The sequence below is a fragment of the Scyliorhinus torazame genome, chromosome 18 (genome assembly GCF_047496885.1).
Source record: "Scyliorhinus torazame isolate Kashiwa2021f chromosome 18, sScyTor2.1, whole genome shotgun sequence".
NCBI classification, from domain to species: Eukaryota; Metazoa; Chordata; class Chondrichthyes; order Carcharhiniformes; family Scyliorhinidae; genus Scyliorhinus; species Scyliorhinus torazame.
Genome location: NC_092724.1, coordinates 26,058,195 through 26,085,279, shown reverse-complemented (window position 1 = coordinate 26,085,279; position 27,085 = coordinate 26,058,195). Strand labels below are relative to the sequence as shown.

Sequence of the window (27,085 nt, the reverse complement as noted above, 5' to 3'; positions counted from 1 at the left end):
CGGGGTTTGTGTGGGCGCGAGGGACTCCGAGGGTGAGAAGGGTGTTCCTGGAGCGGAGTAGGGATAGGGGGGCGGTTGGCGCTGCCCAACCTCTGTGGGTACTACTGGGCCGCCAATGCGGCGATGGTGCGCAAGTGGGTGATGGAGGCGGAGGGGGCTGCATGGGAGAGGCTGGAGACGGCGTCTTGTGAGGGTACGAGTTTGGAGGCGCTGGCAACAGCGCCGCTGCCGCACCCTCCAAGGAGGTATACCACAAGCCTGGTGGTGGCGGCTACCCTCAAAATCTGGGGGCAATGGAGGCGGCACGGGGGAAGTGGGGGCCTTGGTGTGGACCCCGATACGGGGGAACCACCGGTTTGTCTCAGGGAGAATAGATGGAGGGTTTTCGGGGTGGCACAGGGCAGGGATAAGAAGGTTGGGGGACCTGTTTGTGGATGGGAAGTTTGCGAGCCTGGGTGAGCTGGAGAAGAAGTACGGGCTCCCCCCCCCGGGGAACACCTTTAGGTATCTACAGGTAAGGGCGTTTGCCAGGCGGCAATGGTGGAATTCCCGCTGCTGCTGCCACGCACGGTACAGGGCAGGGTGCTCTCGGGGGGTGGGGGGGTGTTTTGGAGAGAGGAAGATCTCGGCAACATAACAGGTGATGCAGGAGGAGGAGGAGGAGGCCTCGGTGGGGGAGGAGATCGAGGAGGGGACGTGGGCAGATGCACTAGGGAGGGTGAACTCTTCCGCTTCATGCGCATGGCTCAGCCTCATACAGTTTAATTTATTTTTGTTTGTCTATACTGGGGGATCTGAGGGGGTGTATATGTTTGCTATGTGTTAATACGGGGTGTTAATTTATTATTTATGTATAGGGGAAGGGGGGCACGGGGTTGTTTTGTATTTAATTCTATTGGGTTCCTTTTACATTTTGTTGTTGATATTTTGTGAAAACTTTAATAAAAATTATTATTTTAAAAAAAATATACTGCATAATTTTAAATCTCGCCATTGTTGGAAGTTCAATTCATTTCTAGTGAGATTTATAATCTGATTCTCCTTACTTTCTGCCTTTAGAAGAAGCCAGAAACAATTTTTAAATGTTGCACGCAATTATTATTCCACAGACAGCCTTGTGCCAGTCAGAGCAGCCTGAAGGACATCAACTGGGATAGTTCCCAGTGGCAGCCGCTAATTCAGGACCGTTGCTTTCTGTCTTGGCTGGTGAAGATTCCTTCAGAGCAGGAGCAACTGCGTGCCCGTCAGATAACAGCACAGCAGATTAACAAACTGGAGGAACTCTGGAAGGTACAAATTGTGTAATCATAGAATTCTTACAGGGGCAGCATGGTGGCGCAGTGGGTTAGCACTGCTGCCTCACGGCGCCGAGGTCCCAGGTTCGATCCCGGCTCTGGGTCACTGTCCGTATGGAGTTTGCACATTTTCCCCGTGTTTATGTGGGTTTCGCCCCCACAACCCAAAGATGTGCAGGCTTGGTGGATTGGCCACGCTAAATTTGCCCCTTAATTGGAAAAAATTAATTGGGTACGCTAAATTTATAACAAAAAAAGGAAGGAGGCCATTAGGCCCATCGAGTCCACATCTACTCTCCGAAACGCACCCTATTTTGGCCCACTCCCCTTCCCTATCTCCAGCCCCGTAACCCCATCTAACCGTTTGGACGCTAAGAGCAATTTAGCATGACCAACCCACCTAACCTGCATAGCTTTGGGCTGTGGGGGGAAACTGGAACACCTGGAGGAAACCCATGAGGCACTAGGAGAAATTGTGAACTCCCAAGGCCAGAATTTAACCCGGATTCCTGGCGCTGTGAGGCATTAGTGCTAACCACTGTCCCATTGTACCGTAATGGGCAATTTATCAACTGACTCAAATCTACTGTTAATTTTGGAACAAGAGCATTCAGATGAAATAGTATCACCACTTGCTAGTTGCGCAGATGACAAACCTGTCATCAGAACCGTAGTTACTGGTTGTCTTGTAGTCTGGAGGACCTGACAACCTTCTGGTTCCTGTAGATTCTTATCTAATTTCCTGTCAGTTAAATCTCAGTGCCAACTAAGCTCAATGTTTCCTCTGTACTATAACACTGGCTGCTGAGCAGTACCCAAGGGCAGTGGCTGAGTAGCTCTTAGAATAGAATCATAGGGGCGGCATGGTGATGCATTGATTCGCACTGCTGCCTCACGACGCTGGTGTGGATATTGTACATTCTTCCCGTGTCTGCGTGTGTCTCACCCCCACAACCCAAAGGATGTGCCTGGTCGGTGAATTGGCCACGCTAAATTGTCCCTGAATTGGGGGGGGGAAAGAATTGGGTACTCTAAATTTTAAAAAAAAAGAATCCGAGAATCCCTACAGTGCAGAAGGAGGCCATTCGGCCCATCAAGTCTGCACTGACTCTTCAAAAGCCCTTTACCTAGGCTCAATCCCTGCCCTATTCCTGTAACCCCACTTAATTTGTAGACACTAAGGGGCAATTTAACATGGCCAATCCACCTAACCTAAGCTCTTGTACCAACCTTTGATGGAATAGGCCTCAAGTAATTTGTGTGCATTCTGCGCACTCAAAGTGCACTGTTCCTGCTCCTCAAACGCGAGTGGGCCAAGGGTGGGGGGATGAGAGTACACTAGTTGTATGTGCGGTATCGGTCACTGAAATCGGAGAGCGAGCCTCCCAGGTAATTGTAGAGCATGGTGGTACCAACTGGGAATACGTTAAGCTGATTTATGTTGCAGTTTCTGTGTGCCATTACTCAGTGTTGATCACAAATTTAATTTGTCTTCAGAAATTGAAATGTACTCACGGTGCCAAGGACCTGGGTTCGATCTGGGCCCCGGGTCACTGTCCGTGTGGCGTTTCCACATTCTCCCCGTGTCTGCTTGCGTCTCACCCCCACAACACAAAAGATGTGCAGCGTAGGTGTATTTGCCACGCTAAATTGCCCCTTAATTGGGAAAAAAGAATTGGGTACTCTAAATTTTTTTTTTAAAAATTGAAATGTCAAATCTAAAATTTATGGGTGATCTTTCCAATTCCTTCTAACATAATGTGGTTTGTGTAATGGGCTTTCTCTCTCCTTTTAGGATAATCCTTCTGCTACCCTTGAGGACTTGGAGAAGCCTGGAGTGGATGAAGAGCCACAGCATGTACTCCTTCGTTATGAGGATGCTTATCAATACCAGAACATCTTTGGTCCATTGGTCAAGCTGGAGGCTGACTATGACAAGAAGTTAAAGGAGTCGCAGGTATTGTGCCGAGCTAACGGTTGCTCCAAAAATGCAGCATTTGCAAACATCCCTTGTCTTTTTACAGTGCTGCATTTAGCTGCTCTTTGTTCTTCCTTTGAGACTTATTCCCTGTGAAAGTTACCTGACTTTGGTGACTGAGGAATCCTGGAAAAGGCTTCTTCCATAGCCCAGTGTGTTTACCCAGTCAATTGCTGAACAAACACGATCAAGCAGCTCTTGAGTTGCTCCTTACTGACTAGGCTAATTGCAACTGGACTGCTCCACTGACAGTGCAGCGCGAACTCAGTGCTGCATTTAAGTGTCTGCATCGATCATTGGATTATGTGCTCATTATTGGATTACGTGGGGTGGGGGTGGAGAGTGGAGACGAATGAATTCTCCTCCGCACCTCCTCAAATGAGAGACCACTTATTTTTAAACTGCCCCTAGTTCTAGAATCCCCCATGAGAAGAAACATACTCTCAACAAGCTACTCGATTGCGCAGCACAGGGGTGCAGTGGTTAGCACTGCTGCCTCACGGCGCCAAGGTCCCAGGTTTGATCCCGGCTCTGGGCCACTGTCCTTGTGGAGTTTGCACATTCTCCCTGTGTTTGCGTGTGTTTCGTCCCCACAATCCAAAGACGTGCAGGGTAGGTGGATTGGCCACGCTAAATTGCCCCTTAATTGGAAAAAATAAATTGGGTACTCTAAATTTTTTTTAAAACTAGCTACTCTAGCAGTCCCCCTCAGACCCTTGTATTTCAATAAGAACAACTTTCTTTTCTTCTAAACTCCAATGAGTATTGGCTCAACCATTCCTCAGACAATCCCTTATCTCGGGAATTAACCTAATGAACTTTGACTGACATGTTTCCAAAGCAAGTATATACCTCAAGGTAAACAAAACTGCATAATACTTTAGTTGCAATCTCACCAATGCCCTCTTCAGCTATAGCAAGACTTCCTTTACCAATCCTCTGTTCCATCTGAGTAGCTTGGTAATTCTAGCATGGAATAATATCCACTTGAGTGAGCTACTACGGTATAGAACTTTACTTCTCGTTTTCATATAATCTTCCTGTTTAACTGAACTGTATAAACCTATTGCCGCTGATATTTTTAAACCACAATTCTAAAATAAGAATGGGCTGAATCTAAAATCTCCCTCATGCAGGAGAGCTGGAACCCAAGCTGTGAATGAATTCTGATACATTTAAATTTGAGCCTGTGCAGATTGTACACATTATTAATGAGGCCTGAATAGACTTTGTTACATAGTGTTATTTTGTCGGTAGGGTTTATGGTAGACAAACAGAAGTGGTAACGATACGGAGCTTCTTATCATAGTACTGGTTCAAAAAATGAAGCAACACGCTTATGCTGTACCAGGAATTCTCCAGCTTAATTAGCCCTACTATTGCCAAACCAACAAGATTTTTTTTTATTACTCTTGAATTTCCACTTTTTAAATAGGTCTGTGGTTACCTGCCTGTGAGCACTTGAGCAGGATGGCCACCCCTTCTATTTCCCCACTGCATCATAATTCCATTTCTACAAGCATTGGGCAATAAATACTAGTCCAGCCAGCGACACCCACAACCCATGAATCAATTAAAAATAAGACAAAGTGAGATGGAGGCAGTAATTGAAGGGTCAGCATGTTCCCATGAGACCTGGAATAGCTGATCTACACAGCTTGTATTATCATCTACATGTGCAAACTTTCAAAAATATAACCTGGAGATTAATGAGAGCAGGGGTTACTACTATTTTCTCTTTGTATTTAAGTATTAAGACTGGAGTATTCCTCTAGTAATCAACAGTGAATAATCCAATCTTTCCTTTTTGTACCCAGCTAATTATGTCACTGCTTGAACCAATAACTGAGCTTAATTCTGTTTCTAATTTTAGACTCAGGACAATATTACTGTGAGATGGGATCTGGGTCTGAACAAGAAAAGGATTGCGTACTTCACCTTGCCCAAGACAGACTCTGGTAAATTGAACTGATTTGCATATTTTTTCTAATTAAAAGAAATGGAGCAGTTGGTGTATTGGCAAAATCCCAATTGTTCAGTAAGGCGTTTGCACTCAATGTCCTGACAATAGGGCCTTTCTCACACGGGAATGGCGAGAGTGCAGAGGATCGGCTTTAGAAAATGATAGTCAACTCCATGTGGTTTCTGACTTGATTGCTGTAAGGAAGGTTGGATGTAGTGCTGTTTACTTCAGCAGTTGGCAAGCCTCAGCAGCTCAAGTGATGAACTCCTGAATTGGTTATTGCTGACACGGTCCCAGTCAGCATTTGGTTTATATAGTGTCTGTCATAATGGAAATAAACTACAAGAAATATTGAATGGTTTGTGTGTAACATTCACATATTGCAGTGTTTTTCATTCTGGTGTAAAATATGTTCATGTATAGGGTTATAAAGCTAAATGTTGTGCAGCACTAAGTAAAGGTGACACTGCAGACAGTGTATAGCACCATCTGAGAACAGTAGAAAGGGAACAATTAGAATTCTTGAGCATTGGACACTCCCTCACTTGTGACCCACCCAAGAATACACCCGTCGCTTGACGAACAGGATTCAAGAGAGTAGCTGGTAAGAAGTGCTGTGGGCACTTGACACTCACTTGATGTTGACTGCAGACACACTTGTTTGCAGTTATGGATAGACACTATTACTTTCAAAAACAAACTCTTCCCAGGTTAGCTATTTCCACAACCCAATTAGCTAAAATGGGCATCTCTAATCATAGATTGACTGAATAGCAGACTTCTACCCTGAAATTCTGTTCATCAAGATCTGGATCATTGGCCAGTTTAATTTTTAATTAGTAAGCTCTGCCTTACTGAATTTGTTTATTGAGCCATGCAAACCCGAATGGTGGGAAATCACTGTATTCTGCTGGGCCAGCCATAGAGATCTATACTATGTATTAACATAGAAAACCTCTATTATTTCTGCTCTTTGATATCCAGCTTTCCCTATTGGAAATATATGGTGGTTGAGCTCTATGGTGATGCCGGTCCTGGTTGAATAATCTGCCAAGCTCATTAGATTCACATGAATCATGGGTCTGGTGTTAGATGGCACCCAGAATCCATGGAGCTACTGTCCTTGGTCCCTCCTACTAACACTGCTCACTCTCCTATCAACTTCATTCCTCTTCCTGGCAACCATCTGAGGTTGAATTATTTGCAACCTCGATCATATGTGACCCCAAGGTGCACATCTTTTTTTTTTTATAAATAATTTTTATTAAAGGTTTTCATAAAATATCAATAACAAAATGAAAAAGGAACCCAACGGGGTTAAGTACAGAACACAGTCCAGAAAAACAACCCTCCATACCCCCCTCCCCCCCCCTGTACATAAATAATAAATTAACGTTAACGCCCCGACTTAATACAACAAGTATATACACCCCCTCAGACCCTCCAGTGTGAATAACAAAAACAAAAAATAATAAAGTGACCCCCCCACCCGAGTTGCTGCTGCCATTGACCAATGTCTACCGCTCTACCAGGAAGTCTAAGAACGGTTGCCACCACCTAAAGAACCCTTGTACCGACCCTCTCAAACGCATTTCACCCTCCAGCTTAAACCCCGCCATATCGTTGATCCAGGATTCCACGCTTGGGGGCCTCGCATCCTTCCACTGAAGAAGAATCCTTCGCCGGGCTACCAGGGACGCAAAGGCCAGAATTCCGGCCTCTTTCGCCTCCTGCACTCCCGGCTCCTCTGCCACCCCAAATATTGCGAGCCCCCAGCCCGGCTTGACCCTGGATCCTACCACCCTCGACACCGTCCTCGCTACGGCCTTTCAAAATTCCTCCAGCGCTGGGCATGCCCAGAACATATGGGTGTGATTTTCTGGGCTCCCTGAGCACCTAACACACCTGTCCTCACCCCAAAAAAAACGACTCATTCTTGTCCCGGTCATGTGTGCCCTGTGCAGCACCTTAAACTGTATGAGACTGAGCCTCGCGCACGATGAGGAAGAGTTCACCCTTCCCAGGGCATCTGCCCACGGCCCTTCCTCAATTTCCTCTCCTAACTCCTCCTCCCACTTACCTTTTACCTCCACCACCGAGGCCTCCTCCTCCTCCAGCATCACCTGGTAAGTTTCCGAGATCTTCTCCACTCTTTCTCCCCCCCCCCCCCCCCCCGCCCCCGAGAGCACCCTGTCCTGTACTGTGTGTGGCCGTAGCTGCGGGAATTCCGCCACCTGCCGTCTGGCAAACGGCCTTACCTGTAAGTACCTGAAGGTGTTCCCCGGGGGGGAGCCCGTACTCCTCCAGCTCACCCAGGCTCGCGAACTTCCCGTCCACAAACAGGTCCCCCAACCTTCGTATCCCTGCCCTGTGCCACCCCGCAAACCCTCCACCTGTTCTTCCTGGGGCGAACCAGTGGTTCCCCCGTAATGGGGTCCCCGCCAAGGCCCCACTTCCCCCCTGTGCCGCTTCCCCCCTGCCCCCAAATTTTGAGGGCACCCACCACCACGTGGCTCGTGGTATACCTCCTTGGAGGGAGTGGCAGCGGCGCCGTTGCCAGCGCCCCCAGACTCGTATCCACACAAGACGCCATCTCCAGCCTCTTCCATGCAGCTCCATCATCCACTTGCGCACCATCGTCGCATTGGCGGCCCAGTAGTATCCACAGAGGTTGGGCAGCGCCAGTCCCCCCCTATCTCTACTCAGCTCCAGGAACACCCTTCGCACCCACACAAACCCCATTATGCTCCTGTTACCCCGCCTGAATAAAGCCTTCGGGATAAACACGGGGAGTCACTGGAACAGGAACAAAAACCTTGGGAGCACCGTCATTTTGATTGACTGCACCCTACCCGCCAAGGACAGCGGCAACGCGTCCCACCTGTTGAACTCCTCCATTTGCTCCACCAGCCTTGTAAAATTAAGCCTATGCAGGGCCCCCCAGCTCCTGGCCACCTGGACTCCCAGATACCTGAAGCTCCTCCGCCTTTTTTAGTGGGAGCTCGCCAATCCCCTATCCTGGTCCCCTGGATGAACTACGAAGCTCGCTCTTCCCCATGTTGAGCTTGTACCCGAAAAGTCCCGGAATTCCCTAAGAATCCTCATTACCTCCGGCATTCCTCCCACCGGGTCCGCCACATAAAGTGACACCCTGTGCTCCTCCCCACCACTCACCAACTCCCTCCAGTTCCTTGACTCTCTCAGTGCCATAGCCAGGCGTTCAATCGCCAGTGCGAAGAGCAGGGGGTACAGGGGACACCCCTGTCTCGTCCCTCGGTGCAACCGAAAGTACTCGAACCTCCTCCTGTTTGTGGCCACACTTGCCATCGGGACCTCATACAACAGCCTAACCCACCTGACAAACTCCTCCCCAAACCCAAACCTCTTCAGCACCTCCCACAGGTACCCCCACTCTACCCTATCGAAGGCGTTCTCAGCGCCCATCGCCACCACTATCTCCGCGACCCCCTCCCTCGCCGGCATCATGATAACGTTCAAAAGCCTCTGCACATTCGCGTTCAAGTGCCTCCCTTTCACAAACCCCGTCTGGTCTTCGTGGATGATCTGCGGCACACAGTCCTCAAACCTCGTGGCTAAGACCTTCGTCAGCACCTTGGCATCTACGTTTAGCAACGAAATCGGCCTGTAAGACCCACACTGCAGGGGATCCTTGTCCCGCTTCAGGATCAAGGAGATCAGTGCCCGGGACATCGTCGGGGGCAAAGCCCCCCCTCCCTTGCCTCATTGAAGGTCCTAACTAACAGCGGGCCCAACAGGTCCATATATTTTTTATAGAATTCGACCGGGAAACCGCCCGGCCCCGGTGCCTTCCCCACCTGCATGCTTCCTATCCCTTTCATCAGCTCCTCCAGCCCAATCGGGGCCCCCAATCCTGCCACCAGTCCCTCTTCCACCTTTGGAAACCTAAATTGGTCCAGGAAGCGGCCCATTCCTCCCTCCTCCCGTCAGGGCTCGGATCGGTACAATTCCTCGTAGAAGTCCCTGAAGACCCCATTGATGCCAGCTCCACTCTGCACCACACTCCCTCCCCTGTCCTTAACTCCCCCGATCTCCCTAGCTGCGTCCCGCTTCCGAAGCTGATGCGCCAGCATCCGGCTTGCCTTTTCCCCATACTCGTAAATCGCCCCCTGGGCCTTCCTCCACTGCACCTCCGCCTTCCTGGTGGTCACCAGGTCGAATTCGGCCTGGAGGCTACGCCTCTTCCTCAACAATCCTCCCTCGGGCTCCTCCGCATACCTCCTGCCTACCCTCACCAGCCTCTCCCTCCGCTCCTAATGGAGTTCAGCTCTCCCCTCACCACCGCCTTCAGTGCCTCCCATACCATCCCCACTTGGACCTCCCCGTTGTCGTTGGTCTCCAGGTACCCCTCTATACTTCCTCGGACCCGCTCGCTCACCTCGTCCGCCAACAGCCCCACCTCCAAGCGCCACAGCGGGCGCTGGTCCCTCTCCTCCCCCATCTCCAAGTCCACCCAATGTGAGGCGTGGTCCGAAATGGCTATTGCCGAATACTCAGTATCCTCTACTCTCGCTATCGGCGCCCTACTCAAGATGAAAAAGTCAATTCGGGAATAAGCCTTATGGACATGTGAAAAGAATGAAAATTCCCTAGCCCCCAGCCTTGCAAATCTCCAAGGGTCCACCCCTCCCATCTGGTCCATAAACCCCCTCAGCACTCTAGCTGCCGCCGGCTTCCTACCCGTCCTAGACCTGGAGCGATCCAGTGCCGGATCCAGCACCGTGTTGAAGTCTCCCCCCATTATCAGGCCCCCCACTTCCAAGTCTGGGATCTGACCCAACATACGCCGCATAAAACCTGCATCATCCCAGTTCGGGGCACACACATTGACCAGTACCACCCTCTCTACCTGCAACTTACCACTTACCATTATGTACCTGCCACAATGCTCGACGCCTCAAACGACACCTTCTTTCCCACCAAGATCGCCACCCCTCGATTTTTGGCATCCAGCCCCGAGTGAAACACCTGACCTACCCACCCTTTCCTCAATCTTACCTGGTCTGCCACCTTCAGGTGTGTCTCCTGAAGCAGAGCCACATCCGCCTTGAGCCCCTTCAGGTGCGCGAACACGCGGGCCCGCTTAAGCGGCCCATTCAGTCCCCTTACATTCCAGTTTATCAGCCGGATCAGGGGGCTACCCGCCCCCCTCCCCCGCCGACTAGCCATGACCCCTCCTCGGCCAGCCACGCGCCCGCACCCCACACCAGGCCCGTTCCCCACAGCGGCATACCCCCGTCTCGACCCCCCAGCCCCACTCGCTCCATCTCCTTGACCATAGCAGCAGCAACTCGATCCCCTCTCCCCGGGCTCGGACCCATCCTAGCTGATTTACTCCCTCATTGCACTTCCTATTCAGCAGACTCCTGCTGACCCCGGCCACTCCCTCCTCTCCCGTCCCCATCCATAGGCTCTCCCCCTCCCCTTTCCGTTCTAAGCACGGGAAACAACCCTCGCTTCCCCGCCCCTTCCAGTCTTCAGCGCGTGAAAGAGCCCGCGCTTTCCACCTACCAGGCCCCGCCACCTCTGACGCAGCTCCTTTTACAGGCCCGGTCCCCTCACCCCTGGCTTGGGCCTCCCCCGCGGGGCCCCATCTCACCTCCAAGAGCCCCCCCGTCCCGACCAACCCAACCAAAACAGTGCCCAACCCGCCTCAGCCACCCTCGCCAACCCAAAAGAGAAAAAACACAACAAAAAAAAGAAACCCGGAGCAATACAAACCTCAAAACAAAAATAAACATAGCATATCAACCGCAGTCCCAAATCGCCCGACCCAACCCTCAATCTGTGTCCAACTTCTCAGCCTGAACAAAGGCCCACGCCTCCTCCGGAGACTCAAAGTAATGGTGCTGGTCCTTGTAGGTAACCCACAGTCGCGCCGGCTGCAACATGCCAAACTTCACCCCCTTCCTGTGCAGCACCGCCTTCGTTCAATTGTACCCAGCCCTCCTCTTCGCCACCTCCGCACTCCAGTCCTGATATATCCGAACCTCCGCGTTCTCCCACCTGCTGCTCCTCTCCTTCTTGGCCCATCTGAGCACACACTCCCGATCGACGAACCGATGGAACCTCACCAGCACTGCCCACGGAGGCTCGTTAGCCTTGGGCCTCCTCGCCAGCACTCTATGGGCCCCTTCCAGCTCCAGGGGGCCCTGGAAGGACCCCGCTCCCATCAGCGAGTTCAACGTGGTGACCATATAGGCCCCACGTCCAGCCCCTCCGGGAGGCCCAAAATCCACAGATTCTTCCGCCTCGACCGATTCTCCATCTCCTCGAACCGCTCCTGCCATTTCTTGTGGAGTGCCTCGTGCGCCTCCACCTTTACCGCCAGGCCTAAGATCTCGTCCTCATTGCCAGAGATCTTTTGTCGAGCCTCGCGGATCGCCACTCCCTGGGCCGTCTGTGTCTCCAGCAGCGTATCAATAGACGCCTTCATCGGCTCTAGCAGGTCCGTTTTAATCTCTCTGAAGCAGCGCTGGATACCCTCCTGCTGCTCTTCCGCCCACTGCATCCACGCTGCCTGGTCTCCGCCAGCTGCCATTTTGTCCTTCTTCCCTCGCACGTTCTTCGGGTCCACCACCACCTTTTTTGTCGCCCCGCTCCTAGTTGAAGCCATATACTGACGGGGAGCTGTTATAGACTCCTTCCCACACCGGGAAACGTCGAAAAAGTTCCATTGGGGGCCCTGAAAAGAGCCCAGAAGTCTGTTGTTGCGGGAGCCGAATGTGCGACTTAGCTCCGCATAGCTGCAACCGGAAGTACCCCAAGGTGCACTTTCAACCACATATCTATTCCATGATTGAACTACTGATTTCTACTTGTGTAACATCACCAACTCCGCTCCTGTCTCATTTCTTTTGATGAAATCCTCATCCATGCCTTTGTTACCTCAAGATTTGAATATTCTAATGCACTGCTGGCCGGCTTCACACATTTTATATTCTATAAACTTGGTCATCTAAATCTCTGCTGTCATTGCCTTAACTCACCATAAGTCGTGTTCACCCATCGCCCATACTGAAGCAGACCATGTCCATATGCAGCAAAACCTGGACAATATTTAGGCTTATGCAAACAAGTGACAAGGAATGGAAGTCAATCGTCTTCGACAAGAGGGAATCTAACCATCTCCCCATGACATTCAATGGCATCACCATCACTGAATCCTCCACAATCCATATCCAAGTGGGGACCAGCCATATTAACATTGGTAACAATACCAGGTCAGAAGTTGGGAATTCTACAGCAAATAACTCCTCTCCTGACTCTCAAAAGTCTGTTCCTCATTTACAAATCATGAGTCAGGAGTGTCATTGAATACTTTTTATTTGCCTAGATAAATGCAGCTTCAACAACACTTGAAGCTTGACACCATCCAGCACAAAGCAGCCTACTTGGATTGGTGTGACTTTCAACATTCACTCTCTCCACCACTGCTGCACATTAGCAGCAGTGTGTTCCATCCCAAGATGCATTGTAGCAACTCACCAAAGCTCCTTCGACAGCACCTTCCAAACCTGTATCCTCCACCACCTAGAAGGACAAGAGCAGTAGATTCATGGGAATAGCGCCACCTGGAAGTTCCCTTTCGAGTCTCACCATCCTGACTTGGAAATATATCATCATTCCTTCACTGTCAATGGGTCACAATCCAGGAACTCTGTAACAGCATTGTGAATGTACCTACACCACATGGACTGCAGGGTTCAAGATGGCAACTCACCAGCACCTCTAGGATAATGAATGGGTGGGCAATAAATGCTGGTTTTGCCAGTAATGCCCACACATCTTAAAAGAATATTTTAAACCCTGTGCTTGCTGACCTGCACTGGCTCCTGGTTAACCAGTGCCTTGCTCTTAAAATTCTCATCCTTGTTTTCAAATCTCTTATGGCCTGTCCTTTTCATCAGCTGCCTTGGCGGCACAGTGGCACCGTGGTTAGCACTGCTGCCTCAGCTCCAGGGACCCGGGTTTGGTTCCCGACTTGGGTCACTGCCTGTGCAGAGTCTGCACGTTCTCCCCGTGTCTGGGTGGGTTTCCTCTGGGTGCTCCAGTTTCTCCCACAAGTCCCGAAAGACGTGCTTGTTAGGTGAATTGGACATTCTGAATTCTCCCTCAGTGTACCCGAACAAGTGCTGGAGTGTGGCGACTAGGGGCTTTTCACAGTAACTTCATTGCAGTGTTAATGCAAGCCTACTTGTGACAATAATAAAGATTATTATTATAAACTCTGGAATTCCCTCTCTGAATTTCTCCATTTCTCTTTCCCCAAAGATGCGGATTAAAACCTACCTCTTCGGCCAAGCTTCTGGTCATCTGCCCTAATATTTCCTTGTGACTGTCAATTTTTATTGCACCTGTGGAGATTTGGGATGTTCTGTTATTTTTTTAAATGTTATCTAAATACAGATTGTTGGTGAATCATAACTCGGCAAAGATTTGGTTCTTTTGGGAGAAGGATATACAAACTGAATTGGTAAACTTTAGTCTGCCTCTTACTAAGACGTAGCCAACGTGTAAGCAATTATCTAAAAATCAGCCAGCTATGTGTTGGAGCAGCTCTGTGTGAATGAGTGGACAGTTTGAAGTGATATTACTGTAATCTTGTGTACTGTGGCTGTCACCTAGCTCTCTTCCCTCTTGTTTTTCAGACATGCGCCTGATGCAGGGCGATGAGATCTGTCTGCGCTACAAAGGTGACCTGGCACCTCTCTGGAAAGGAATCGGCCACGTGATCAAAGTCCCGGACAGTATCCTTTGTATCTTACTAATTAAAACCTATGACCGTTATGACCGTTGTACAGCTGAAAAGTCTTCAGTGTTTGCATATGAATAATAAGAAAAGTTTCTGTTGTGTACGTGTTGCTGTGTAAGTGCTGCATTCTGAGACAGTCCTCTGGATGCCACGTTAAACCCCGTCGGTCACCTCAGGGACGTAACAAATTCCCGTGGCGCTATGCTGAGCAGCTTGGAAGCAGATTCAATAATTTTCAAAAGAATTAAACAAACACGAGAAGCCAAAAACAATTAGAACTTACTGTAAAATAAGCAGGGGCCCCTATTCGGATTGGCCCCCTTTTAATTTGTCCCTGGGTTGATTTTTGTTCTTCTGTTAAGTTGATGCACCCTAAAATACTGCTAGGATCAATTAGATGACTTTCAAAGAGCCAGAACGGGCAGGATGGGCTGAATGGTTGCCTCCTGTGCTGCAACATTCTAGTGGATGGGGAAGTGAAATTTTTCTCTACTCAGACTCCTGAATAATATTTATCTCTAAACCAATATCACTGAAACACATTTCTGATCACTTGTCGCATGGCTCTTTGTGGGACCCTGCTGTGCATAAATTGGTTGCAGCATTTCCTTGTGTTGCAATAGTGCCTGCACTTCAAAATAAAAGTACTCGCTTAGCTGTAAACCACTTGGAATGTCTTGATTATGAAATGCTCTAAAATTGTTTCTTCACTTGCTCTGAAATGTAGTCTTCAATGCTGACCCTCGCGCTGCAAATTTTGTCTGCACCAGGTGATGGGAGAATTTTCAGTAACTGGTACGAGTTCCTATTTTAGTTCATTTCAACGTGTGTTGAAATTGCAACGCTGAAACAATGTCACCCTTTCCAAGTCTGTATTGGTGTGTATCAGCTTCATAAGCAATTTGTCCATATTCTCGTTCCCAAATGCTTTCGCCCACTTTAACCTATCTAACCTGTTCTTAAATGTTAATGGAACCTCTACTTCAATCACTAGTTCATTCCACAGCCTCAACAGCCCTTTTTTTAAAAAAAAAAAAATTCCGGCTCTTTGTAAATTAATATTTAATGTCCTCCGTCTGAACCCCTCCATCTCTGAAATCAGTCTTTTCTATCTACTTTGTCCCACCCGATCTATAAAATCACCCCATGATAGTGCAATCAAATCCAATTTTTTCACCCTTCCTCCAGCAGAATCCAAGCGAACCTGTCCTACCTCCTCTATTATCACAGTCATTGTTCCACAGTGTTGAGCCAAAGATTGCACATGTTCCGACACAGTAAGGGATACGAAGGTTTGGTAAAATCCACTGTTACATCCTCGATTGTATGTTCTGTACTTAGTATAAAGTCCAGGACTTAATTATCGTTTGCTCTTCCTGTATTCACTTACTATTTACTTAATTACTTTGTGAAACCAAATCGCCCTGTTTATCCATCTCCCATCACCTAGCTTCTCACCATGCAAAATATAATTATTACTTGGTTAGGAAAATGTACCATAAGACATAGGAGCAGAATTAGGCCACTCGGCACATCGAGTCTGCTCCGCCATTCTATCATGGCTGATCATTTTCTCATCCCCATTCTCCTGCCTTCTCCCCATAACCCCTGATCCCCTTATTGATCAAAAACCTATTTATCTCTGTCTTAAAGACACTCAGTGATATGGCCTCCACAGCCTTCTGCGACAAAGAGTTCCACAGATTCACCACCCTCTGGCTGAAGAAATTCCTCCTCATCTCTGTTTTAAAGGATTGCCCCTTTAGTCGTTTTAGTTTTATAAACCCTGCCATGTCATTTATCCAGGTCTCCACGCCCGGGGGCTTGGCTTCCTTCCACATAAGCAATATCCTTCGCCGGGCTACTAGGGACGCAAAGGCCAAGGCATCAGCCTCTTTCGCCTCCTGCGGCTCTTCTGCAACCCCGAATATAGCCAACCCCCAGCCTGGCTCGACCCGGACCCCCACCACCTTCGAAAGCACCTTTGCCACCCCCACCCAGAACCCCTGCAGTGCCGGGCATGACCAAAACATGTGGGTGTGGTTTGCTGGGCTTCTCAAGCATCTCCCACACCTATCCTCTACCCTGAAAAATTTACTGAGCCTTGCTCCGGTCATATGCGCCCTGTTCAAAACCTTGAATTGTATCAGGCTTAGCCTGGCGCACGAGGACGACGAGTTTACCCTACGTAGGGCATCAGCCCACAGCCCCTCCTCAATCTCTTCCCCCAGCTCTTCTTCCCATTTCCCCTTCAGCTCATCCACCATAATCTCCCCCTCGTCCCTCATTTCCCTGTATATATCCGACACCCTACCATCCCCCACCCATGTCCCTGAGATCACTCTATCTTGAATCTCCTGCGTCGGGAGCTGCGGGAATTCCCTCACCTGTTGCCTCGCAAAAGCCCTCAGTTGCATGTACCGAAATGCATTCCCTTGGGGCAACCCATATTTTTCCGTCAGCGCTCCCAGACTCGCAAACGTCCCGTCTACGAACAGATCTCTCAGTTGCACAACCCCAGCTCTCTGCCATGCTCCAAATCCCCCATCTATTCTCCCCGGGACAAACCTATGATTATTTCTTATCGGGGACCGCACCGAGGCTCCCGTCCTTCCCCTATGTCGTCTCCACTGCCCCCAACTTTTTAGCGTTGCCACCACCTCTGGACTTGTGGTGTATTTCTTCGGGGAGAACGGCAACGGCGCCGTCACCAGTGCTTGTAGGCTGGTTCCTTTGCAGGACGCCATCTCCAATCTCTTCCACGCCGCTCCCTCCCCTTCTCCCATCCACTTACACACCATTGAGATATTGGCGGCCCAGTAGTATTCACTTAGGCTCGGTAGTGCCAGTCCCCCCCTATCCCTGCTACGCTGCAAGAACCCCCTCCTCACTCTCGGGGTCTTCCCGGCCCACACAGAACTCATGACACTTTTCTCAATTTTCTTGAAAAAAGCCTTCGTGACCATCACCGGAAGGCACTGAAACACAAAAAGGAATCTCGGGCGGACTACCATCTTGACCGCCTGCACCCTACCCACCAGTGACAGGGGCACCATGTCCCATCTCATAAAATCCTCCTCCATCTGTTCCACCAATCTTGTTAAATTAAGCCTATGTAAGGTTCCCCAACTCCTGGCTATCTGAATCCCTAAGTACCGGAAATCTTTTGTTACCTTCCTCAGCGGTAAATCATCTATTCCCCTGCTCTGCTCCCCCGGATGCACCACAAACAACTCACTCTTCCCCATATTCAATTTGTACCCCGAAAATTCCCCAAACTCCCTGAGTGTCTGCATTATCTCAGGCATCCTCTCCACTGGGTCCGCAACATACAGCAATAAATCATCTGCATACAATGATACCCGGTGCTCTTCTCCTCCCCTGAGTACTCCCCTCCACTTCCTGGAGCCCCTCAGTGCTATGGCCAGGGGCTCAATCGCCAATGCAAACAGTAACGGAGACAGGGACACGCCTGCCTCGTCCCTCTATGAAGACGGAAGTAGTCACACCTCTGCCTGTTCGTGACCACACTCTCCACCGGGGCCCTATACAGCAGCTGTACCCATCCAATAAACCCTTCTCCAAAACCAAATCTCCTCAGCACCTCCCAGATAGTCCCCCTCCACTCTGTCGAATGCTTTCTCGGCGTCCATCGCCACCACTATCTCCGCCTCCCCCTCTGGTGGGGGCATCATCATTACCCCTAGCAACCTCCGTATGTTCGTGTTCAGCTGTCTCCCCTTAACAAACCCAGTTTGATCCTCGTGGACCACCCCCGGGACACAGTCCTCTAGCCTCGTCGCCATCACCTTGGCCAGGAGCTTAGCATCTACATTTAAAAGGGAAATGGGCCTGTAGGACCCACACTGCAGCGGGTCTTTTTCCTTCTTCAAAAGGAGCGATATCGTCGCCTCCGACATAGTCGGGGGCAACTTCCCCCTTTCCCTGGCCTCATTAAAGGTTCTCGTCAAAAGCGGGGCCAGTAGGTCCATATATTTCCTATAAAATTCCACCGGGAATCCGTCCGATCCCGGGGCCTTCCCCGCCTGCATGCTCCCAATCCCTTTTACCACCTCCTCCATCTCAATCTGTGCTCCCAGTCCCGCCCTCTCCTGCTCCTCTACCTTCGGGAATTCCAGCTGATCCAGGAAACACATCATTCCCTCCTTCCCTTCCGGGGGCTGAGCCTTATATAACCCCTCATAGAATGCCTTGAACACCCCGTTCACTTTCTCCGCTCCCCGTTCCATCTCTCCCTCCTCATCTCTCACCCCACCTATCTCCCTCGCTGCTCCCCTCTTCCTCAATTGGTGGGCCAGTAGCCGACTCGCCTTCTCTCCATACTCATACTGTACACCCTGTGCCCTCCTCCACTGTGCCTCTGCCTTACCCGTGGTCAGCAGGTCAAATTCCACATGTAACCTTTGTCTTTCCCTGTACAGTCCCTCCTCCGGTGCCTCTGCATATTGCCTGTCCACCCTCAAAAGTTCTTTCAACAATCGATCCCTTTCTTTACCCTCTTGCTTCCCTTTATGTGCCCTTATGGATATCAGTTCCCCTCTGACCACCGCCTTCAACGCCTCCCAGACCACTCCCACCTGAACCTCTCCATTGTCATTAAGCTCCAAGTACCTTTCGATACACCCCCTCACCCTTAAACATACCCCCTCATCCGCCAATAAGCCCATATCCATTCTCCAGAGTGGATGCTGTTCTTTTTCCTCTCCTACCTCCAGGTCTACCCAATGTGGAGCGTGGTCCGAAATGGCTGTGGCCGCATACTCCGTCCCTGTCACCTTTGGAATCAGTGCCCTTCCCAAGACAAAAAAGTCTATCCGTGAGTATACTTTGTGAACATGGGAGAAAAAAGAGAACTCCTTACTCCTAGGCCTACTAAATCTCCAGGGGTCTACCCCTCCCATCTGCTCCATGAAGTCATTGAGCACCCTGGCCGCTGCCGGCCTCCTCCCGGTCCTGGACCTCGACCGGTCCAGCCCTGGATCAAGCACCGTATTAAAGTCTCCCCCCATTACCAACTTTCCCGCCTCCAGGTCTGGGATACGTCCCAACATAAGTCTCATAAAATTTGCATCATCCCAGTTCGGGGCGTATACGTTCACCAGAACCACCGCCTCCCCTTGCAATCTGCCACTCACCATCACATATCTACCCCCACTATCCGCCACTATGGTCTTTGCCTCAAACAGTACCCGTTTCCCCACTAAGATAGCCACCCCCCTATTCTTCGCATCTAAACCCGAATGAAACACCTGCCCCACCCATCCTTTACGTAGTCTGACCTAGTCTATCAGTTTCAGATGCGTCTCCTGCAACATAACCACATCTGCCTTTAATTTCTTTAGGTGTGCGAGTACCCGTGCTCTTTTAATCGGCCCGTTCAGCCCTCTCACGTTCCACGTGATCAGCCGGGTTGGGGAGCTCTTTACCCAGCTCCTCACCCGGTTCCCACGTACCCGTATATCCCCCCGACGGTGCCCTCCCGCCTCCACCACCCCATCCCATAACGGCTCCCCCTTCTCCTTAGCAGCAGCAACCCAGTTAACCCCCTCTGCTAGATCCCCCTCTAGCGTAGTTGCACCCCCCATGTTGCTCCCAGAAGTCAGCGAACTCTGGCTGACCTATGCTTCCCCCCTTGTCCTCGGCCCCCCACTGTGCGAGGCCCCCTCCTTCCTGCGTCCCTGTTCCCGCCACAATTACCATAGTGCGGGACCAAAGCCCGCGTTTCCCACTCGGCCCCGCCCCTAATGGCCGGTGCCCACAGTGCCTCATACTCCTCCCCCTTCCCCCCCCCCCCCCCCCCCCCCCCCCCCCCCCCAACATGGGGAAGAGAGAAAAGTTACAGGATCACAGAATTAACAAATTGAAAAATCATTCCCCTTCCCCTTCCTTGCCCCACATAATCACCCCACCACTTTGTCCCAGAAGCTCTTTCTCTCACCAGACTATTCCAGCTTCTCGTCCACAATGAATGTCCACGCCTCTTCTGCCGTCTCAAAGTAGTGGTGCTTCCCTTGGTGAGTGACCCACAATCTCGCCGGTTGCAACATTCCAAACTGAACCTTTTTGTGAAGCACCGCCTTCGCCCGATTGAAACTTGCCCTCCTTCTCGCCACCTCCGCACTCCAATCCTGGTATACACGGATCACCGCGTTCTCCCACCTACAGCTCCGAGTTTTCTTCGCCCATCTGAGGACCGTCTCTCTGTCATTGTAGCGGAGAAACCTCACCACTATAGCTTGAGGTATTTCTCCAGCCTTTGGCCTTCGCGCCAGAACTCGATAAGCTCCCTCCACCTCCAAAGGGCCCGTCGGGGCCTCCGATCCCATTAGCGAGTGGAGCATCGTGCTCACATATGTCCCGACATCCGCCCCTTCTGCGCCTTTGGGAAGACCCAGGACTCTTAAATTCTTCCTCCTCGAATTATTCTCCAGTGCTTCCAACCTCTCCACACACCTTTTGTGCTGTGCCTCGTGCGTTTCTGCCTTCACCACCAGGCCCTGTATTTCATCTTCGTTTTCAGCAGTCTTTGCCTTCACGACCCGAAGCTCCAGCTCTTGGGTCCTCTGCTCCTCCTTTAGCCCTTCAATCACCTGTAATATCGGGGCCAACAGCTCCTTCTTCAACTCCTTCTTCAGCTCTTCCACACAGCGCCGCAGGAACTCTTGTTGCTCTGGGCCCCATAACAAACGGCCACCTTCCGACGCCATCTTGCTTTGAGCTTCCCTTCCTTGCTGCTGTTCCAGAGGATCCTTCGTAATCCGGCCGCTATCCTCTCCCTTTTCCATGCGTGTCCGGGGGGATTCCCTTCTGGTTTACAGCACAGTGTTTTTGGCTGTTTAAATTGCCGTTGGGGCTGCTATTAAGAGCCCAAAAGTCCGTTCCAACGGGAGCTGCCGAAACGTGCGTCTTAGCTGGTCATCGCCGCACCCGGAAGTCCTCAACCGTTCCTCATACGACAAAATAGTCTATGCCTTCATTTCTCCTTCCAAAGTAACCTCACACTTTTCCACATTGTATTCCATTTGCCACTTCTTTGCCCACTCTGCTAGATGTTCAAGTCCTTCTGCAGCCCACCTGCTTCCTCAATATTACCTGCTCCTCTACAGATCTTTGTATCATCTGCAAACTTAGCAACAGTGCCTTCAGTTCCTTCTTCCAGATCATTTATGTATATTGTGAAAAGTTGTGGTCCAGCACAGACCCCTGAGGCACACCATTAATCACCTGCTGCCATCCTGAAAAAGACCCCTTTATCCCCACTCTGCCTTCTGCCAGTCAGCCAATCCTCTATTCATACCAGGATCTTTTCTGTAACACCATGGGCTCTTAACTTCTTTAACAGTCTCCTATGCGGCACCTTGTCAATGGTCTTCTGGAAATCTAAATAAATCACATCCACTGGTTCTCCTTTATCTAACTTCCTTGTTACTTCCTCAAAGAACTCTTAACAGATTTGTCAGACATGACCTCCCCTTGACAAAGTCGTGCTGATTCAGTCCTATTTTATGCACTTCCAAGTACTTCGCAATCTCATCTTTAATAATGGACTCGCAAATCTTACCAATGACCGAAGTCAGACTAACCGGCCTATAATTTCCCATCTTCTACCTCCCACCCTACTTAAACAGTGGTGTTACAGTAGCCATTTTCCAGTCCTCTGGGACCCTTCCTGCCTCCAGTGATTCCTGAAAGATCATCACCAATGCCTCCACAATCTCCTCAGCTATCTCTTTTAGAACCCTGGGGTGTAGTCCATCCGGTCCAGGTGATTTATCCACCTTCAGATCTTTCAGTTTCCCCAGATCCTTCTTCTTAATAATGGTCACTGCACTCACCTCTGCCCTCTGGTTCTCCTGGAGCTCTGGCAATCCACTGGTTTCTTCCACCGTGAAGACTGATGCAAAGTAACTATTCAGTTCGTCCGCCATTTCTTTGTTTCCAATTATTTACTTCTCCAGCCACATTTCCCAGTGGTCCAATGTCTATTTTTGCCTCTCTCTTCCCTTTTATATATTGAAAAAACTGGAGTCTGGTCTGTTTCACCTGAGTCCGTTTTGGTTTGTCGATGCTCCCCGTCCGGAGTCACTGCAGGTTCACTTGAATCAGCTGAGATTTTTTGATGCTCCCCGTCCGGAGTCATTTCAGGTTCACTTGCATCTCCTGAGGTTTCTTGATGCTCCACGTCCGGAGTCAAAACATTCAGGAATGCATTTGCTTGTGGAGAGGCTCGAGCGAATGAGCTTTGAAGTAATGTGGTGTCACCGGAGTCACCAGAAGTCTCACTGTGATTGTCGAGTACCTCTGTACATTCTAGCTGAGGTCTGTCATGTTGCACATCTGGTATGCGAAGTGGGATGCCGTCGTCATTTGTCTCACCTACAGTGGGTAGAGCCTCAGTGTCTTCTTGTCGTTCACTTGAGCTGGGTAGACCGTCAGAAACTTCTTCTGGTGGCTCAAATAATCTGGGTGGACTGTCATAGTCTGCTTGCTGTACACTTGAGCGTGGCAGACTGTCATAGTCTTTCTGTTCACTTGAGCATGGCAGACTTGCATTGTCTGCTGCTGGTTACTCAGAGGAGGTTGCTAGACCCTCATGGTCTCGTTCATGCAAGGACTGTGCTTTGGAGTCTTGCATTGCTTCTATCGTGGAGGCTGTCCACGAGCTCGCTGTGGTGGCTTGTGTCACTCCCTCTGTGGAGTCTTGCAGCGTTCCCTGTGTGGAATCGTGCATTGGTCTAGCTGTGGTGACTGTCATCACTTCTTGTTCATTAAAGGACTGCGCTCTGGAGTCTTGCGGTGCTTCTATCGTGCAGACTTTCATCGCTTTTTGTGTGGAGGCTGGGACCCTGTGTGGTGCGTGGACCACTCTCTGTGGGCTTGTACCACTCTCTGTCTCTTGGTGTCAGGCCACAGCATAATCCTGCACTCACGAGTCGGGATGTCATATCTGCTGGGATGAAGATCCTCAAATCCGAAGAACTCGTCGTCGGGGTCGTCAATGTGCAACACAAAGAACAAAGAAATGTACAGCACAGGAACAGGCCCTTCGGCCCTCCAAGCCCGTGCCGACCATGCTGCCCGACTAAACTACAATCTTCTACACTTCCTGGGTCCGTATCCCTCTATTCCCATCCTATTCATGTATTTGTCAAGATGCCCCTTAAATGTCACTATCGTCCCTGCTTCCACCACCACCTCCGGTAGCGAGTTCCAGGCATCCACTACCCTCTGCGTAAAAAACTTGCCTCGTACATCTACTCTAAACCTTGCCCCTCTCACCTTAAACCTATGCCCCCTAGTAATTGACCCCTCTACCCCGGGGAAAAGCCTCTGACTATCCACTCTGTCTATGCACCTCATAATTTTGTAGACCTCTATCAGGTCGCCCCTCGACCTCCTTCGTTCCAGTGAGAACAAACCGAGTTTATTCAACCGCTCCTCATAGCTAATGCCCTCCATACCAGGCAACATTCTGCTAAATCTCTTCTGCACCCTCTCTAAAGCCTCCACATCCTTCTGGTAGTGTGGCGACCAGAATTGAACACTATACTCCAAGTGTGGCCTAACTAAGGTTCTATACAGCTGCAACATGACTTGCCAATTCTTATACTCAATGCCCCGGCCAATGAAGGCAAGCATGCCGTATGCCTTCTTGACTACCTTCTCCACCTGTGTTGCCCCTTTCAATGACCTGTGGACCTGTACTCATAGATCTCTTTGACTTTCAATACTCTTGAGGGTTCTACCATTCACTGTATATTCCCTACCTGCATTAGACCTTCCAAAATGCATTACCTCACATTTGTCCGGATGAAACTCCATCTGCCATCTCTCCGCCCAAGTCTCCAAACAATCTAAATCCTGCTGTATCCTCTGACAGTCCTCATCGCTATCCGCAATTCCACCAACCTTTGTGTCGTCTGCAAACTTACTAATCAGACCAGTTACATTTTCCTCCAAATCATTTATATATACTACAAACAGCAACGGTCCCAGCACTGATCCCTGTGGAACACCACTGGTCACAGCCCTCCAATTAGAAAAGCATCCTTCCATTGCTACTCTCTGCCTCCTATGACCTAGCCAGTTCTGTATCCACCTTGCCAGCTCACCCCTGATCCCGTGTGACTTCACCTTTTGTACTACACGTCTAGTTGTGGTTCTGATTTGGTACTTGGGTAGCCTCCCAAGGTGAAAGCTTTGTCTGAGTCGTTGTCTTCCAAGACCATATCATCACGTTTTGTGTCAGAGCTGGCATTGGGCTCGCGATGTCCAAAGAAGAATTCAAGGTCTGAGTCATAGTCTTCAAGGACTGTATCATCTCTTTGGGCGGTGCTAACTGCTTGTTGCAGGGTTCTGCGGAGGCTACTTTCAGCTACTGATCGAATTTCCGGCATTGTGCTGTCGTTCCAGGTGAAAGAATCTGGTTTTGAGGCTTTAAAAAAATGTTCCCGTGTTTTGGGACATTTCCCCTTTAAGTCCGGGGCCTCTGACGTCATGACGCGTGTGACGTAGCGCGTAGGAAGCGAGTGCGCATGCGCAGATCGCTGTTCCTTTACTTGGGGCCTTGTTCTTAAATGCGCACGCGTGGCTTCTCGCGCATGCGCAAACGGACCTTCCCGTTCTGTGCGCTCTTCGCGCAACTACACATGTGCAGCACCATTTCCAAGATGGCTGCAATTCAAAACTGCCGTTCGTTGCTGCAAGCCTACCTCGCGGTGAGTTTTGGCGCCTCTTTTACCTTTTCTTCTTGTATGTTCCTCGCAGAATTCTTGGAATTTGTCCAGGACTGCCTGGAAGTCGCTCTTGTTTTGCCCCTTTGAGTATTTGAAGGTCTGTAAGATTTCACCTGCTTTTGGACCCGCGATGGTAAGTAGCAGCTTTATTTTTTCTGCATCCACCACGCCATCTAGGTCGGACGCTACCAGGTAGATCTCGAATTTCTGCCGGAACCAATGCCAGTTTTCACTGAGATTTCCGTGGCACCTGAGCCGCTGCAGAACTGGAATCCCGAACATCATCTTGCTGGCTGTTGTTGCTGGTTGTCACTGTTCGCTGAGTTGAAACTATATGGATTTAACAGTTCACTCCTGGAACCATGCTTTGTTATGCTCTCGACGTCGCATAAGCTGCTTCCTTGATGTGCACTCTGACAAAGGAAGGTTCAGACTTGGAGATAGCTTTAACACGTTTATTAAACTATTAACAATTCTCCTACTTGAATTCGACGCTACTGTTAATCCTGCTATAGCTACTCAGACTGACGAACCAGTCTGCTACAATCCATGTGGTGGGAGTGATGTTCAATCAACCCTGTGTCTACTCACAGAGTCTCCACTGGAAAGAGACTGAGCATGTGTGATGTGTCCTTTTATATGGGTTGGTGTAATGCTCTCCTGTGGTAGTGTCACCTCTGTGTGTATCGTGACTGCCCATTGGTCGTGTCCTATCTTACTGACTTATTGGTTGACTGCCTGCGTGTCATGTCTCTGATGTTCCCTCTAGTGTCTAGCTAGGTGTGTATGTATATTAACCCTTTGTGTAATTACAGTGATGTATATCACCACAGCCACCTCGACCCGTGTTTTGAGTACCGTGGACATCACCCTAGCGAAACCCTGCCAAAACCCTCTAAGCTTCGGGCATGCCCAAAACATGTGGACATGAGCTGCTGGGCTCCTCGCACACCTATCTTCTACCCCAAAAAAACTTGCTCATCTGCCTTCATTCACTCCCCCCCCCCCCCCCCCCCCCCGGACTTCCTAATCATGGCTATATTAGCCGCCCAGTAGTAATTACAAAAGTTTGGCAGCGCCAACCCACCGTCCCCCCGACTGCGCTCCAGCAACACTTTCTTCACTCGCGGGGTTTTACCCGTCCACACACAGCCCGAAATAACCTTATTTACCCATTTTAAAAAGGCCCCCGGGATGAAGATGAGGAGGCACTGAAAGACGAACAGAAATCTGGAGAGAACCGTCATTTTCATGGTCTGAACCCTCCCCGCCAGTGATAGTCCTCTCCCACCTCACAACTTATGATATCGAATGCCTGGCCACAATCTTATCAATGTTTTCTTCTAGCTTACTTTGATCTTCAATTATTTAAAATTCAGCACTAGTATTGTTTGCAATCGGCCCACTTCTCGCTCTATATCAAAAATCATTAATGTAGATAGAAGTAATCCCAGAGCAGAACCCTTCAGACACCACAACCCATTTCTATCAATGCTGAGAAACTGCTTTAACTCTGCCTCTGTTTTCTCCCTTCTAACCAGATATCAGCCAAAGTGTCTAACTACTTAGCCTATTCTACTCTCTCCCCTTAGCTTTGCAATTTTTCCCTTCGTGGTACGACACGCTGGGCTCGTGCATGGTCAATTCCAGCCCCACAGACCCTGGAAAACCAACACAAGTGAATTAACCAATAATTTGTGTATTTTCCTGTGATCTTTAACCCGTGACTGCTCCATGAGTTATCGGCAACAACTACTATTATAACAATTCAAAAACTATTTATAACAAGAAAAAAGATGAACATAATAATCGTAAGAATGGAACAATGGTCTGCTAATCGAACTATTCCCCAAGCCTTGGCCCACCCAGACACACACAAGACAAACATAAGGTGGGGGAAAGGAAAGGATTGAAAATAACATGGATTAAAAGGGCCTGAGTGAGTGAGTCCTTTACTGCTGAGGTAGCAGTCTTTGTAGCCGGCGATCTTCCAAAGCATTGCAATCAACGGTTGTTTAGGATCTTCAAGCTGGGCCACTTAGGCCTATTATCAGGCTGTGGGATCCCCTCAAGGGATACACTTCAACGTGTGTTGGGCTGAGCCTTACCCTCGGACAATGCACTTCAGTTTCTGATATGTGGTCAGCTTCAGCCGACTCACCAACAGCTTGCCTCAGTTAAACCGAATATCAAGAGCAGCAATTTTCGCAAGGCCTTCGAGTGGTTTGGTACCTTTTAATGGGAGAGTACTCCGGAAAGTTTCCCCCCCCCCCCCCCCCCCCCAAAAGATCTATCTTC

The 27,085-nt window shown here is 49.8% G+C and overlaps 1 protein-coding gene across 2 annotated transcripts in view; it reads left to right on the top strand.

Moving 5' to 3' along the window:
- upf1 (UPF1 RNA helicase and ATPase) overlaps positions 1-27,085 on the top strand; it is a 108,272-nt gene that overhangs the window by 51,738 nt on the left and 29,449 nt on the right. Inside the window, exons 5-8 of one of the 2 annotated variants that reach the window (XM_072482422.1) lie at positions 1,110-1,290; positions 3,091-3,252; positions 5,147-5,231; positions 13,927-14,025. In XM_072482422.1, coding sequence (XP_072338523.1) covers positions 1,110-1,290; positions 3,091-3,252; positions 5,147-5,231; positions 13,927-14,025 — 527 coding nt within the window. Of the gene's footprint in view, positions 1-1,109; positions 1,291-3,090; positions 3,253-5,146; positions 5,232-13,926; positions 14,035-27,085 lie in introns of both variants that reach the window. The other variant, XM_072482421.1, reaches the window with a different exon arrangement.